General features: G+C 48.7%; 1 protein-coding gene across 1 annotated transcript in view; it reads left to right on the top strand.

Annotated features, from left to right (window-relative positions):
* The first annotated feature begins 3,527 nt into the window (after positions 1-3,527).
* The window catches only part of LOC144164984 (uncharacterized), a 138,885-nt gene continuing 127,820 nt past the window's right edge, over positions 3,528-14,592 (top strand). The window contains exon 1 of the mRNA XM_077695169.1: positions 3,528-3,827. Within this exon, the coding sequence (XP_077551295.1) occupies positions 3,528-3,827 (300 nt within the window). The remainder of the gene's footprint in view (positions 3,828-14,592) is intronic.

Below are 14,592 nucleotides of genomic sequence, written 5' to 3'. Positions count from 1 at the left end.
CACGTAAGACACCATGGCTTGCGTCAATCGGCGAGTGTCGCCTAAGACAACCCCAAAGAACCGCAGTGCATCTAAACGAAGCATAGTGCCCCCAGAACCAACAGCAGTACGCATAGGTACTTCTATGTTTAAGTGTGCTTTCGTAACGTCCACTGTTTGTCCCAACAGTCTTCCTGATATAACAGAATGTGCCCCCACTTTACCCGACAGTAGCTTGTTCGGTAAGCTTATAAGTTCTGCCTATTTCGCGTTTGCTTTTACCGGCCTCTGCCAATCACACAGGTGCCTGGTATGACATCATAGGTTCTTCAGTAAGACGTGTTGCTGGGCGAGTTGGTTCATATTACAGAAATAACATTTAGCGCAGTGAAAAACACGGACGGTGAAAGCGCCCGTCCCGTCCTTTTCCCCGTCGGTGTCTTTCGCTGCGCTAAATCTTATTTCTATCATAGGTTCAGTTGCGGCAAGTGAGCTAGTGGGTCGCATGGCCATTCCATTTTTTCTAAGAATGTAGCTTATTTGAGCGATACTACGTTAAAAGTGGTGTCAGCATTATTCTAACGAGGCAATCTTTTGAATGAACCAAACTTGTGTTTTGTCTTCACGGCCCCTTTAAATCTAAGCATTACTGACCTGCAACTGTAGCCGCTCTTATTATTCAGATTGTCGTTAAACAGGTCACTTTTCTTTCCCTCTGCCTCTTTACGGAGCAACAGTTTTTCCGGGGTACTTTCATGTGCTTCCCCGGGAGAAATTTCTCGTTTCCTAAGCAGAAAACGCGAAAACGAGAAGCGCATCCGCTCATCAACCATTTGTCGTTTGTTGTCACTTTTCGTTGTCGTGTATAAGTCCTTTTAATTTTGTCTTTTCAATGTCTTGTCCTCATGTGCGCCTGATAACCTGGTTCTCTTTTGTAATTGTATCTATACGTGTACCAGTACCTCATGGCTGTTCTATTGCACGATGAATAAACAATATTGATTGATTGATTGATTGATTGATTGATTGATTGATTGATTGATTGAATATTTTCAATAAGGATAGTTGACTTGTATTTTCACTTTGTTTTATCGGTGTTTCCGTGCATGCTGACCATGTGGAGGACTTTTTGTTATCAAATTTATCATTCGTTTTAAGGGTTGTTGGGCTGAGTTTACACTTATATGTACAGTGAGGATGTTGTCTTTGATTTCTCTCCCGAAATTACGTGTTATGTCGTATGAAGTCAGTGTGGTTCGCATACACATTGCCCACGTTCAAATTTTGATTGTGTGTGTTGGTGTCAGCACAAAAGCCTATCAGCTGTCATTGGATACATAAATAAGCTACGGACTCGTTGATTTTACGAACCTAATTCCAAATACAGAAGACCTGGGGAACACATCAAGCACTGTGCATGTTGAAGACAACACGCCTCCCATTCACAAGATCGGTGGAGGAAGCAGTTGATAGACTCCTCGCAATTAAGCACATGCGTGGTATTGCAATAATTTTAGCCAGATCCTCTCTAGTGTATTCACGGTTTGTACTTCTATGATGAGCAGTTTTAAAAAGGCATCACTGCTTCTTAATTTTTGACTATATAAAAAAGAAGGGATTGACGGCAGGTTTAGGCCTAGGCTAATCCTCCTTACGTAAACCGTAAAGTTTCCATGAAGTCATTACAAAATTCAGTAAGCTACAAAGAGTCTTAGGGAGGATATACACCATCAATCACACAAAATACTGAGCAGAACAATATGTCTTTCACACTAAGTGGACATAAATGTGAACTATAAGTGTATACGAAGCGGCACGGAGTGGGTTCATGTGGAACCAGCGACGAGGAACACATAGATGCTAGGAACACACGAAGCAAGACACAATATGCAACACACATTGACTGACACTGTTCCCTGTCTGTGTCCCACCTTAAAGAGACGTTTGCCTATCTTCAAGATAGTATTCCGCAAAAGGCTGTAACGTCTCTTGCGTGTGCCAACATAGGTTTTGCTAGTATTGTTCCGCCAATGCTCACGCAGAGTGTTGGTCCACTTGTGTCCTTTTGCGTGTCCTTTGCCTGTCCTTTTGCGACTGCTGCGTTCCTTTGCGGTGCGCCTGAATAGTGCGCTGAGTGGAGGTTTTGTGTTCCCGTTTCATTAAAACTCAGCTGACAGTAATCGCGCGTCCTCTGCAGTTCTCTCCTCCATATTGGGCTTTTGGGGCTTCGTTTCCATCACGTCTCCCTGCCAACTAGCTCACCTGCCGTTGCTCCTAAGATGTTGAAGTAGTTTTCTCTGTATCTGCGGGAAAGTGGAGGGAAGGTAGGAAGGTGAAAAAGAATGTGGCGTAAAACACAGGCAAAATTTCTTGATCGTAAGATGCGAGTTGATAAAAAATGCGACTGCCATGTAAGAAAGTATATTTCGGACAAAATAGAAGGCGCGTCGACGAACACCTCAGTGAACACCGATACGCAGGCAAGCAAACACAGTCAAAGAGTAGTGGTCACTACATTGCAGAACTTACGAAATGTGCGGGTGCGCATCCCAGTTTCAGTACACGAACATTTTGGCACGCCCTAAAGACAGTATCACACGCGAAATCATAGAATCCTACCACATAATGATAGAAGCGGACTGGTGCGTTAACACTCCGTTAACACGACTGTGTAATGAGGAACAAAACTTTATTTAAAGAGCGCCATTAACACGACAAATATCGCATCTTGCACGCTGTCATTCCCACATGCGTACAGCCTGTGTTTACATTCATTGTCTAAGTAGGTCTGTCATCTGCACTTCCGCTTCTTCTTTGTACTTATCAGGTTTTGCAGTGCAGCGTCAAAATCTTGGCAATTCAAGTGTCTCCCGTCTTTGTATTTTTGTTCTAATGAACAGTTGCAGGTTTGCGCTTCGTCCCCGTCCCCTTGTCGTCCAGTCTTTCTTCGTATACGCAGCGCAGTTCAAGATGAAGCATTACCACGATTACATGGCTACGATAGAAGAGCAGCGAGCCCACTTTCTGTCTCGTCAGGATGGGCTCTCAATACGCCGAGAAGTCCCTGCGCTAGTAGGCTTGGTTGGACGCACTGGTCCGCTGCAATGCGATTCACTCACAGCTTCTGACGAGATGAATTTAGCTCTTAACGGTGCCTCCGGCTATTCATTACGAAGCGCGCGTCCCGTGCGCATCTTTCATGTGCAATGCTAATTGCGCAGTAAATTTTTTTCTAGATAATAGGAACCAAATAGCCAAGCAGCAAGTTTTATTAAAAGAGCACGGTCCTTGATTTGGGAGCATTATGCACCCTTTCTTAAGCCCGTGTATGCGCCGGCTCAATTATTGGGTTTAGTTATGCTTCCAGCGATGAAAATATCCACAGAACAGGCTGCAATAATGTGCGCACAGTTTCCTACCAGCTTGGGTGCTACGCCCTGCGTGCCAATAATCGCGGGTCCTAATCGGCCGTGCACAGGTGCCGTCAGAAGTAATTGGAGCACGGCAGCTGTGGCCGAACCGTATCGGAGCGCCGTGTAGCTGCACCGATGCAGCTACATGGCACTCCAATACGGTTCGGCCACAGCTTCCACGCTCCAATTACTTCTGACGGCACCTGTACCTCGACGTATCTCCGACTGTCGGCAAGCGCTACATTTTTGCCCTGGTCGTGCGTTCGCAGCTACTGCGGCCGGGCCCAGCTGACGCGGCAGGCGGCCAATTGCGAGGTTCGCTCCGAGCGCATCAAGTCTGTGGTGCGCAGCACGCCGAACCTCATTGACGCGCTCAGGGAGGAGATCATGGACATAACCAGGGATAAGCTCTCCAACATGGGACTCCACACGACGGTGAGAGCTGGCTGCCCACGGCGGCGTTTCCTGTCCAGAGTCAATTAACCAAAATTCCTGTTGTTCTTACGTGGTTTGAAGCCGAACAGGGATAAAAGCGACTGAAACAAAGGAAGGGCGACTGGACAAGCACCTGGTCATCGATGGTAGCCACACCACCGACGACCCGTTTCTAAGGGTACACTTCAGGTCGTCGGTTTTGTATCGTGCAGACTATGCATGCGTCGCACGTATCCATTGCCATGATTGACTGAGTTAAGATTACGGCAACTCGTGCCTGTTAATGCCGACGACTATAAATACTCTGCGCGTTCCTTGAATAAACGTTCTTTTCGTTCGTGGCTTCTGTCCCAACAATACATGGTGTCAGAAGTGGGATTTTTTCAGCAAGTGCGGTATCTTGATGCGGGGGCGGCAGGTTGTCGTTGTTTTCAAAGCAACTTCTCGCAATGGAACTAGTCAAGCCACCGGAGCACCTGCTACTTTCTGGCAACATCTCCAAGAACTGGGACCTGTTCATCCAGAAGTTCAACTTGTTCCTACAAGCGACAGTACCGACGAAAGAACCAAGGTCCGAAGCTGTCAAGGCTGCGCTGTTACTTAGTGTTGCGACGACGCGCTTGAGGTGTTCAACAACTTTACCTTCCTGGAGGCCGAACGCAAGGACGATTACGTGACGGTCGTGAAGAAGTTGAAAGAGTACTGCTGAGAACAACAAAATGAAGTGTACGAGTGGTACATTTTCCGAGCAAGAACCCAGGACGAAGCTGAGCCGTTTGAGCATTTCTTGCGCGACCTACGAAAGCCATCCCGAAGCTGCAAGTTCGCTGGTTTAACCGAGTCCATTGTCCGCGACCAGGTCGTGTTCGGTATACACAACCCAAAGTTGCGGGAAAAGCTCCTCCAAGTAAAAGACCTCACGTGTCAAGACAGAGCAAATCTCCAAGGCGGCGGAACTGGCCGGAGAGCAGAACGAGGCGTGGGCTCAGGCGGCGAAACGAGTCGCGTCAGTACACAAGCATCCGTTTAAGTGCGGGAAATGCAACCCGTCGCACGAACGAATCAGGTGTCCAGCGTTCGGGAAGGCGTGTTTTGTATGTAAAGGCTACAATCACTTTGCGGCATATTGCAAGAAAGGGCCTATAGCAGGCGCAGTAGTCGACGAGCAAGATGCTTTCCAAATACTTGATGCCAAGACTTGCATTAGGGAAAGATCGAAGGACTAAATCGTTAGAGCGCAAAAGTGGCCGGCCAGGACGCCTTCTTGAAAGTTCACACAGGCTCCCAAGCAAACTTGCTGCCTTACTCCATCTACCGGAAGTGCAAGGGGGTGCAACGTCTGAAGACGAGCAGCTCCACTCTGCGGTCTCACCGTGGTGATGCCATCAAACACTTCGGTGTTGCAACTTTACTAGTGACCATGAAGGACCAGTCGGGCAATTTCGACTTCTTCATAGTGAAAAAAGGCAGCCAAGCAATACTCGGACTATGTGCAAGTGAGGCGCTCGGTGTGGTTGGTAGGTCAGTAGATACAGTCAACAACAGCACTTCGGACGGAGTGCTGCAGGAATTTGCTCAACTGTTCCAAGGAACAGGCTGTGTAGCCCGTCAGTATCGGATGGTAGTGCGCACCGGTTCGATAGCGGTAGTGCAGCCAGCGAGGCGCGTAGCCTTGGCACTACAAGAACCACTGCGGGAACAGCTGGACCACATGGAACGGGGCGGCATCATCACAAGAGTGACCGAGCCGACGGACTGGGTGAGCCCGCTTGTCATTGTTCGCAAAAAAGACTGCACAATACGTTAATGCATTGACCCTAGGCATATCAACGAATGCCTAAAACGGGAAAACTATCAGATGCCTAAGCGCGAAGAGATTGAAGTTGAGCTCGGTGGCGCTAAGTATTTTTCCCGCCGCGATGCTAATTCGGGATTCCACTAAATTTCTTTGGATGAAGCCACGTCTAAAATATGCACGTTTGGCACCCCCTTTGGTCGCACCACTTTTTGAGACTGCCCTTCGGTATTGCTTCAGCTCCGGAAGTATTTCAAAAAACTTTGAGCGAGATACTTGACAGGGCTCCAGGTGTGCGTGTCTACGTCGATGACGTCCTTGTCTGGGGCAGTACTAAAGAAGAACATGACACCCGCCTGCGAAATGCACTGCAACTGGCAAAAAACGCTGGCTTGACTTTCAACGCAAGCAAATGCAGGTTCGGGCTAACTGAAGTTGATTTTTTGGGTGACGTCATCATCGGAGACGGAATAAGGCCAAATTCCGCACTGAGCATGTCTCTTACTGAAATGTCCAAGGCAGCGGACAAAGCCGCGGTGCACAGAATGTTGGGCGTGGCCAAATACTATGGGAAATGCATTCCGAATCTCGCTCAAAAGACCAAACTTTTGCGCAGCCTAATCAAGAAAGACACAAAGTTTGAATGGTCGGACAACCATCCGAAAGAATGGACAGATATCTGCACATGGATCAGCAGCGCGCCTTTGCTCACTGTCTTTGATGCTAGCAGGGAAACTAAAATTTCTTCTGACGCTTCTAAAAGTGAACTTGGAGCTGCACTTCTACAGCTTCATGGTGACAACTGGCGCTCTGTTGGGTATGCATCACGGGCGATGAATATGACTGAGCAAAGAAGAATAGAATAGAACTTTATTTCTCTCTTGCTGTGGTACAGTAGAGAGAGGACGCATGGGAAAAAGCTGCAAACAACGCAGCTTGAAGACCCCGTACGCCCAACCCGACAGCTTATTTCATATACATTTCGCTTCGTACATTGGCCAAAGCACAATTTCAATGTCTACGTAATATGTTGGTCGCTCAGAAGGATAAAATAAAATCACAAAACACACTTGCACGAGAACAAACAAAATAAAATAAAATCAGAAATTCAAGCATGGATGGAAGAAAATGAAATACTTGGGGCACTGCAGAATGGATTTAGACAAGACAGGCGACTGGATGACAATCTGTTCGTGATAACGCAATGCATTGAAATTGCGAAAGCACAGAATAGACCACTATGGATTACGTTCTTGGACATTAAAGGGGCATATGACAACGTAAACAGAGAACGGCTGTGGAGAATGTTGAAACTCCAGGGATTAGATGACGAGTTAGTACAGTTCCTTATAGCAATCTATAAAGACAATAGAGTGCACCTTACTTGGGAAGGACAGAAATGCGCCCGGCAGGTCAACATCCATCGGGGACTGAAACAGGGATGCCCTTTGAGCCCAATACTGTTCATGCTTTACATGGCAGGGTTAGAAAAGAAACTGGAAGAAAGTCAAGTAGGGTTTAGCCTAACCCATATGCTGCAAGGCGAAGTGGTACAACAGCATATTCCGGGAATGTTATACGCAGACGACATTGTTCTTTTAGCTGATAACCAAACCGATATGCAGCGGCTAATAAATATTTGCGGCCAGGAAGCCACTGACCTCGGGTTAAATTTCGGTGCAGAAAAATCAGGAATAATGGTTTTCAATGACGCTACCACCGACGTAGTGTCTATCCAGCAAGGCGAATTACCTAGAGTCAAGGAATATAAATATTTGGGAGTGTGGATAAACGAAGGGGATAGCTACTTAAGTACTCACGAGGAGCAACTTAAGGTTAAGGGAAAGCGAAACGCAGCTATAATGAAGCATAGAGCTCTGTGGGGGTATAACAAATATGAAGTAGTAAGAGGAATGTGGAAAGGAGTAATGGTTCCGGGTCTCACGTTTGCGAATGCTGTACTCTGCTTAAAATCAGACGTTCTATCACGCCTTGAAGTAAACCAGAGAACGGTAGGACGTCTGGCCTTAGGCGAGCATGGAAAAACAACTAACGAAGCAGTTCAGGGAGATATGGGCTGGGCGTCGTTTGAAGTTAGAGAAGCTCAGAGTAAAATATGCTTTGAGATGAGGTTGAGGGCAATGGATCAACGAAGGTGGGCAGCTAAGGTTTTTAGGTACCTATACTTGAAAAGCGTGGACACGCAGTGGTTAAGAAAGACTAGAAGGCTAACGATGAAATACGGAAAGAACAGTGGGGAATCCAAAACAGCCAAGGTAACCAAAAAAGAGGCAAGGCAGATTGAAACGAATAAATGGAGGGAAAAATGGAGGGAAAAAATGGAAGCCAAAACGTCGTTAGAGATGTACAGGGCTGAGAAGATGAACATCAGAAAGGAAAATTTCTACGATAATTCCCAGGGCAGTGCTTTGCTTTTTGAGGCTAGAGCAGGTTGCCTGCGAACTAAGAGTTTTGTGGGGAAGTATTCACAAAATGATGGGGTATGCGTGGTCTGCGGAAAAGAAACAGAAACTATGCGGCACATCGTGCTAGAATGTGAGGGTATCCATCCAAATCTACATGAAGGGAATATTGGGCTGTCAGAAGCCCTAGGATTTAAAGGTATCACAGAGGAAGTGAACTTCAAGGCTGTCGAGGGGACGAAAAGAAGATTAGAATGCTGGTGGACGAAAAGCAGAGAGGGGAATATTGCCTAGGACAGTTACCACTTGTAACAGAAAAAAAAAAGTATTTTGTGCCTAATAAGCTTTTTGTGCCTGCCCTAAGCAGCGCTAGTATTGAACCAAAAGTGTAAAACATAGGTATATTAGTCTTTTTTGGTAAGATGACATGTTATCACCCCGATACCAAGGGGAAACCAATAGAAATCATCATCATCATTATCATCATCAGCCACCTGGGCCGCCGCGCCAGCGGCAGCGGCGAGGAGGAGTGGCGAGGAGCGGCCACTCGGCTGCTTTTCAGCTGAGCCGCTGCCGCCGCCTCCACAACCGCCGATGCTCAATTGAGCAGAACTGACTGAATACGCGGTCTTGTGCGCAGCACTGAAAGCGGGCTTTCCGGTCGAACTGGAACCCGCGGCATGTGGCAATCACGCGCGCAACTCTTGCGCTACGCGATATTCAGGAACTCTATTCTAAACTGAAATGTAGCGTCACCACATGTGGAGCGGCGGTGCGGCACTCATAAACATCCTTTCAAGATTGACGCCACCACGTTTTATGGAAGCTCCGGTGAGTTGCTGTCCAAAGTTCTCTTTACTGCTGCGTAAACCCTTTATACAGTCTAAAAACGCCGGTTTCATGTGCAGAAAGAGCCAGTTGATTGAAAACCAGTCAGTGTTTCATTCCAATGTCTTTTAGTTTTGACTTCTGACGCTGTTCAGATCCGCGTGAACAAACGGACACAATATGACTTACCTTGTATGTACTTTTTCTATCATGGCCGCAGGAAGTTACTTCGCTTGTGTCATTGGTGTTGTGCTGATTTTGTGTCGCAATGATCTCTTTTCAGCTACCGAGAAGCTTGGGAAGATTTGCGGCAAGGCCAATATTACTGCAGCAGAGCGAATTCTTTTGGGTATTGCTGATGGAAACCTGTCCGATACCAACCTATCTGACGACGATGCTGATGTCTCCTACGGAGTTGTAAATGTGGTGTGTATATTTTAGAGAAGTTCAATACTTGTGTGGTTTGCGGTATGTATATTTTGGAAAAGTTCAATACTTTTTAGCAGAGCGGGGCCCTGAACGATACCTTTTTCTTTTTATCATAGGACATTGACCTCGAAGTCCCAAGCAATGCTTCCTCACTAGCGGTGGGGAGAGCAGCGATTCCGATGAAGAGGATGGTGCCGTTAAAAAGAAGCGCACAAAATCTGTACACTGGGTGAAGAAAACCTTCGATCCAGGGGTTCGGTTGGAGTCGCATTGAAAAGAGCGCATTGAAATACCGTGCCCGTAAGCCATTCTGGAGTACAGCAAATTCATGGGAGGCGTGGACAGGCTACATTTTGTGATGGCCCTCTGCCCCATGAAAGCGAAAACTAGAAAATGGCCTGTAAGGGTCATGTGCCATTTCATATCACTAGCTTTGGCCAACTCATGGTTGGGTGAAAAGGCTGTCGACTCCCTCCAGGAGGCACCGTTCCTGCTGCTCTCTGTTAGTCTTCTTCGCCACTCTTCTGTTGATAGCGAGCAGTTCGTGTGCGGTGACAATAGGTGTTCGGTTTCCCATCCTCTTTGTCGCAGGTCACTCGTTCCGCGTGGCCCTCATCAAAGTATGCGCGGATGGTCTTGTCATATTGCCTCAGCAAATCTGGCTGACCGCGGAAGCGTTTGAGCTGCATGCAGAGTCTCTGCTCTGCAAGCCGATAATTGTTATCGGAGACATCGAGCCCCGGCTCTCGAATTAGAAGGGGCACTTCATAGCGGTCGCTTGCTTTGCGAATTTCATGCTGGAACTGGTGGACGGCGGGGTCGTTGAACCCTAAGTTTTCCGATGTTCCCTGAATGCCGATTGCTTCCAGGCGCCACATGGACGACAATGCAATGTCAGCGGCGGTGTCTTCAGGGGGCGCTTCCCCGAGCGATAAAAACAGCGCGCTGGAGTGCGCGGTCGAAGGACTTGGGTTTTCAAGTTGGGCACCTTGCACAGTCCAGCCCAGAACTGTTTCCACGGCTGTTAGCGAGGGAGAAATCCGAGAAATTCGCCCCGTGGCCACCTTCCAATATGTGTCTGACCCGATCAGCACGCTTATCTGATGACCCTGAAACGTGGCCGAAAGCCGGGCATCAGCCGAAACTTGACACTAGGCGGCCATCGAATTGAGAATCTTTTCGCTGACGGGCGGACTTGTGACGTTACAGATATTGGGGACTTCTAGGGCCTCGATTGTGATGCGCTGGCCATCGTGCTGACTTTTAAGTGCCAGGGAGACCCGGTTGCACGAAACAGGTGCACTCGTGCAAGTATTGCCGAAAGTAGCAATGGTAAGACGTTCGACCCCGTCGACGGGACCATCGAGTGCGCGGGACACATCGCGTCGGATGAAGGTCCGCTGACTGCCATAATCCAACAAATTCAAATACAGAAACGCTGTTTTCTTCGTACTCTGAATGGTGTAATTTGTTCATTTGTTCGTTTCTTTGTTCGTTCGTTTCTTCGTTTTTTTGTTTGTTTTTTTCGTTCGTTCGTTCACTCGTTCGTTCGTTTGTTTGTTTGTTCTTTGTTTGTTGTTTGTTGGTTTGTTTGTTTGTTTGTAAACTCTCAGCGCCTAGGGTAAAGTCGCGCCCGCTTTGGAAGACGCAGTTCCGAAACTGAAAGAGTTGTGCCGCGCCTCCGCCAGATGGCACCACGGGTCCCGCGACCGAGAGAAGACGCAGTGAAACATCCCCCTCGCGAGGGGCACGATCAAATTCAGAGCATTTCCGGGGGCGCACGACGTTAAGTAGTTTGCGTTACGTTAATGTTGTTGCACTTGTGGCAACTGCTGACGAGAGAGCGCTCGTCAGCAGTAATTTGAATGAGTCAACGATATAAGGCGCGTTCGTAGCGTCCCATTCTGTGTCGGCTTTGTGGCGCAGTGGGTAGAGCACCATGTACATTGCGTTCCGCCCGCAGGGTCGAGGGATCGAAACCGGGCGCCGGATAGTATTTTTTTTATATATAGTAGGGAGGGGTGCGGTGCGGACTACGGACGTCAACGCGGGTGACATCGTGAGTTACTGAAATGTTCTGCATTTAAAAAAGACAAGGAGGCCGACCACAAGCTCGTTGAGTTTGCACCGCAACCGAGGACGTTCCTGTGTTACGTCGATGACTGCTTCTGTGTGCTACCAAAAGACTCGCTTCAGTGTCTCGCAGCTCACCTCAGTGAAATGGAACAGGCCATCAAATTCACGACTGAGAAAGAGGCCGATGGGCGTCTGGCATTCCTCGACGTCCTAGAGAAGCGTGATGGTGTGGGGCTGTCCTTTACAGCGCAGAAAGAAGACTCACACCGGCCGGTACCTACACTTTATTTCGGTGCATCCGGCAGCACAAAAGCGGTCTGTGGTCGCCTGCCTTCTCCGCAGAGCTGACAGGATCTGCAGCAAGCCAGAGGACCTGGTGGCGGAGAGTACGCTACGAACTTTCATCGTGAGGTTACGCTGAGGCCTTCATCAACTCTGTTCAGCGGCAGTGCACTCGCCCTCCGCACGATGTCCACGTCGGACTTCAAAAGCGCGCGGCGATTGCCTACGTTCCCGGCATCAGCGAGGCTCTGTCACTCTGTCACTCTGTCACTCATACTCTGTCACTCAGACTCATACTGCGCATGTGCCGTGTCTCAAACTAAGGCGTGAACTTATGAACGTGAAGGGAAAATTGAAAAAAAGAGAGGTATCCAGAAGTTGTCTACGTCTATCCTTGTGCACATTGCCAGTACGTGTATATTGGTGAGTAAGGATACTTTGCAAAGCGCCTGTAGCAACATAGCAACGATGTAAACAAGACCCACGTGTCGACAAGCCCTTGCCGAGCATTGCGATACCAAATCGCACACAATCAACTGGTCTGCTGCACCCGTCTTCGCAAAAGAAAGGAATGCTACCTCCCGCCTGTTACTGGAATCAATTCACATACGGACGACGGAACACACCCTCAATCGCAACTCCGGAAACCTGCCGCCAATCTACGCAAGTCGCCTGGGCAGCATATATAAGACGATTGATTCATTTCAAGATTTTATTGTGACCAAGGCTTCCGTGTGGGAGCCGAAAAACTTTCATTTCCTTTAAACTCAACTAACGTGTGGTCGGCGTCCTTGCCTTCCTTCATCAAAATTCATCCCGACCACACGGGATTCCGTCACATCCCTGAACTCATGGTTGGATTACGTGCGAGGCGCCAGCAACCAAGGACTTCCAAGAAGAAAGACCCTTGACATGCTCGCCTTCCAAACGTATGTGGCTCTTACCCTAGTTCAAGTGAACAAAAGCGCACCAAGAAGAGAGGGCGGGCGAGTGCCTACTCAGCTGAGGTGCGCACACAATTCTCATACAGCAGCACCAAATGCAGTGCGGTGCGATGCAAAGGACCACTGGCCTCAGCAGGTATAGTTGCCATTTCCAAAGCGGCGCAAGTATGAAAAATGGTCGGCCAAAAGCAGGGTCAGGTGCAGGAAATGCGACATTTTCCAGTGCATCGCAGCAGAGAAGGACTGTTTTTTTTCATTATCACAATCAGTGAACCAGCCCAAACACCAATCGCACCCTACGGAATAAATATTGTTTCATCCCCTTGTCGTAAACTGTAATCTTGGTGACGTGTTGGCGACACCGCGGATCCCGAGCCCCCATACTCTTGCTGTAATCTTCCGTGGCCACTAATTGTTAGGTGAAGGGCAGAAACCACAAATGGTGGCCGTCGGAGCGGCCCGTTTGCCCGAATGCCATAAGTGGGGGAATAAGTTCTCAACTACAACTTTACCGCTGTATAGGTAAGAAATCGTGTGCCCGAAACTGATACAAACGCTCGGTTAAGGTAGCGTTTCTGGCGGGTTTTCTGGAAACCGGCTTATTTGCCGTTGCCGAATTCAACTTATTGGCATCTTATTCGTTAGCGGGAACTTAGTCGGGAACAGGTCAAGCTCCGGCGGACGGGCTCCCTGCCTGTTTACAGGGAGCTCCGGGACCTCTTCAGCTGCCAGGGTAAGGCTGACGAAGAAAGTACCCCGTCCCCTGCTTTTATACTATGCTATATGGTATTTTCTAAAACCCCCCAAACGTGATCGGTCCCTGAAAAGGGGCTGCACAGAAGTAATGTTCCCCCATTATCATCCTTAATTTTCCTGAACCGGATCATTACTCTCGATTTGTTGTCATGGAATCCCTCAGTCCAGCCCACCCTCTTGCATCGCAGTCAGTCGTCTTAATTTTCAAAATATCTTGAAGCCATAATAGGAAAATCGTATAAGGCCAAAAAACAAAGGACTTCTGAACTCCTCGTCCAGGTAAATGACACGCAGCAGTCCACAAAGCTTCTAGCTGAGACTAGACTGGCTGATCTCGACATCAGGGTCACACCCCATCGGAGCCTCAACAGCTCACAAGGTTTGATATCCGATACAGATCTTCTAAAGGAAGCGGATGCGGATCTTCTTGCGGGCTTGAAGGGTCAGGGCGTCGCTGCCGTGAGACGCATCACCATCCGCAGAGACGACAAGGAGATTCCCACGAAGCACGCCATCTTGAATTTTGACCGCGCAGTAGTCCACAACATGTGATCAACAGTAGTCCAGAACAGTAGTCCACAAAACTGGCATATGCACGTTTTATCCGATGCTCAATACGTCCCTACATCACGAACCCACGGCGCTGTTTTAAGTGCCAGCGGTTCGGGCATGGTACAAACTCTTGCCGTGGCCGAACGACCTCTGCAAAATGGCGGCGCACGATCATCCGAGCGACAACTGCCCATCCGACACCCTCACTTGTGTGAACTGCCGTGGGCCGCATGAAGCATACTCCCGCAAATGCGAAAATTTTCAATTAGAAAAAAAAATAATAAACATCAAGGTCACTGAGAACATCACCTTCCCAGAGGCGTGGAAGAGGTTCGCCTCTTTCCTCCTGGAAACGTAGGCCGACGCAGCTCCACGGCAGGGAAGCTGCGTCCCCGGGAGGAGGAGGGGGCATCTGGTTTCCACAGGGAACGAAGTTCAGCGAGTCTGACCTGGTCCCTCCTCCACCCCACTCTTGGTTGCGTGGTAGCCCAACCCGTCACCACGCCGCTTGCTCTGGCAGCAGCGGTTGTGGTGCGAATGCGAACCGCTTCCGTCGGGACCGGTGCCGCTTCCGCCCCTGCCTTCCCGTCCTCCAGTCAGTACGTTGGAGGGTGCCGAGGGGATGGATACCGGGGGCCCCGCATCGGCTCCCACCGCCACCGCACCGCCCATGTCATGGC

Source organism: Haemaphysalis longicornis, unplaced genomic scaffold (assembly GCF_048455015.1).
Source record: "Haemaphysalis longicornis isolate Haplotype H1 unplaced genomic scaffold, Haemaphysalis longicornis Haplotype H1 scaffold_14, whole genome shotgun sequence".
NCBI lineage: Eukaryota > Metazoa > Arthropoda > Arachnida > Ixodida > Ixodidae > Haemaphysalis > Haemaphysalis longicornis.
The sequence above is the reverse complement of the archived record's forward strand: the minus strand, read 5'-3'. Positions and strand labels throughout refer to the sequence as shown.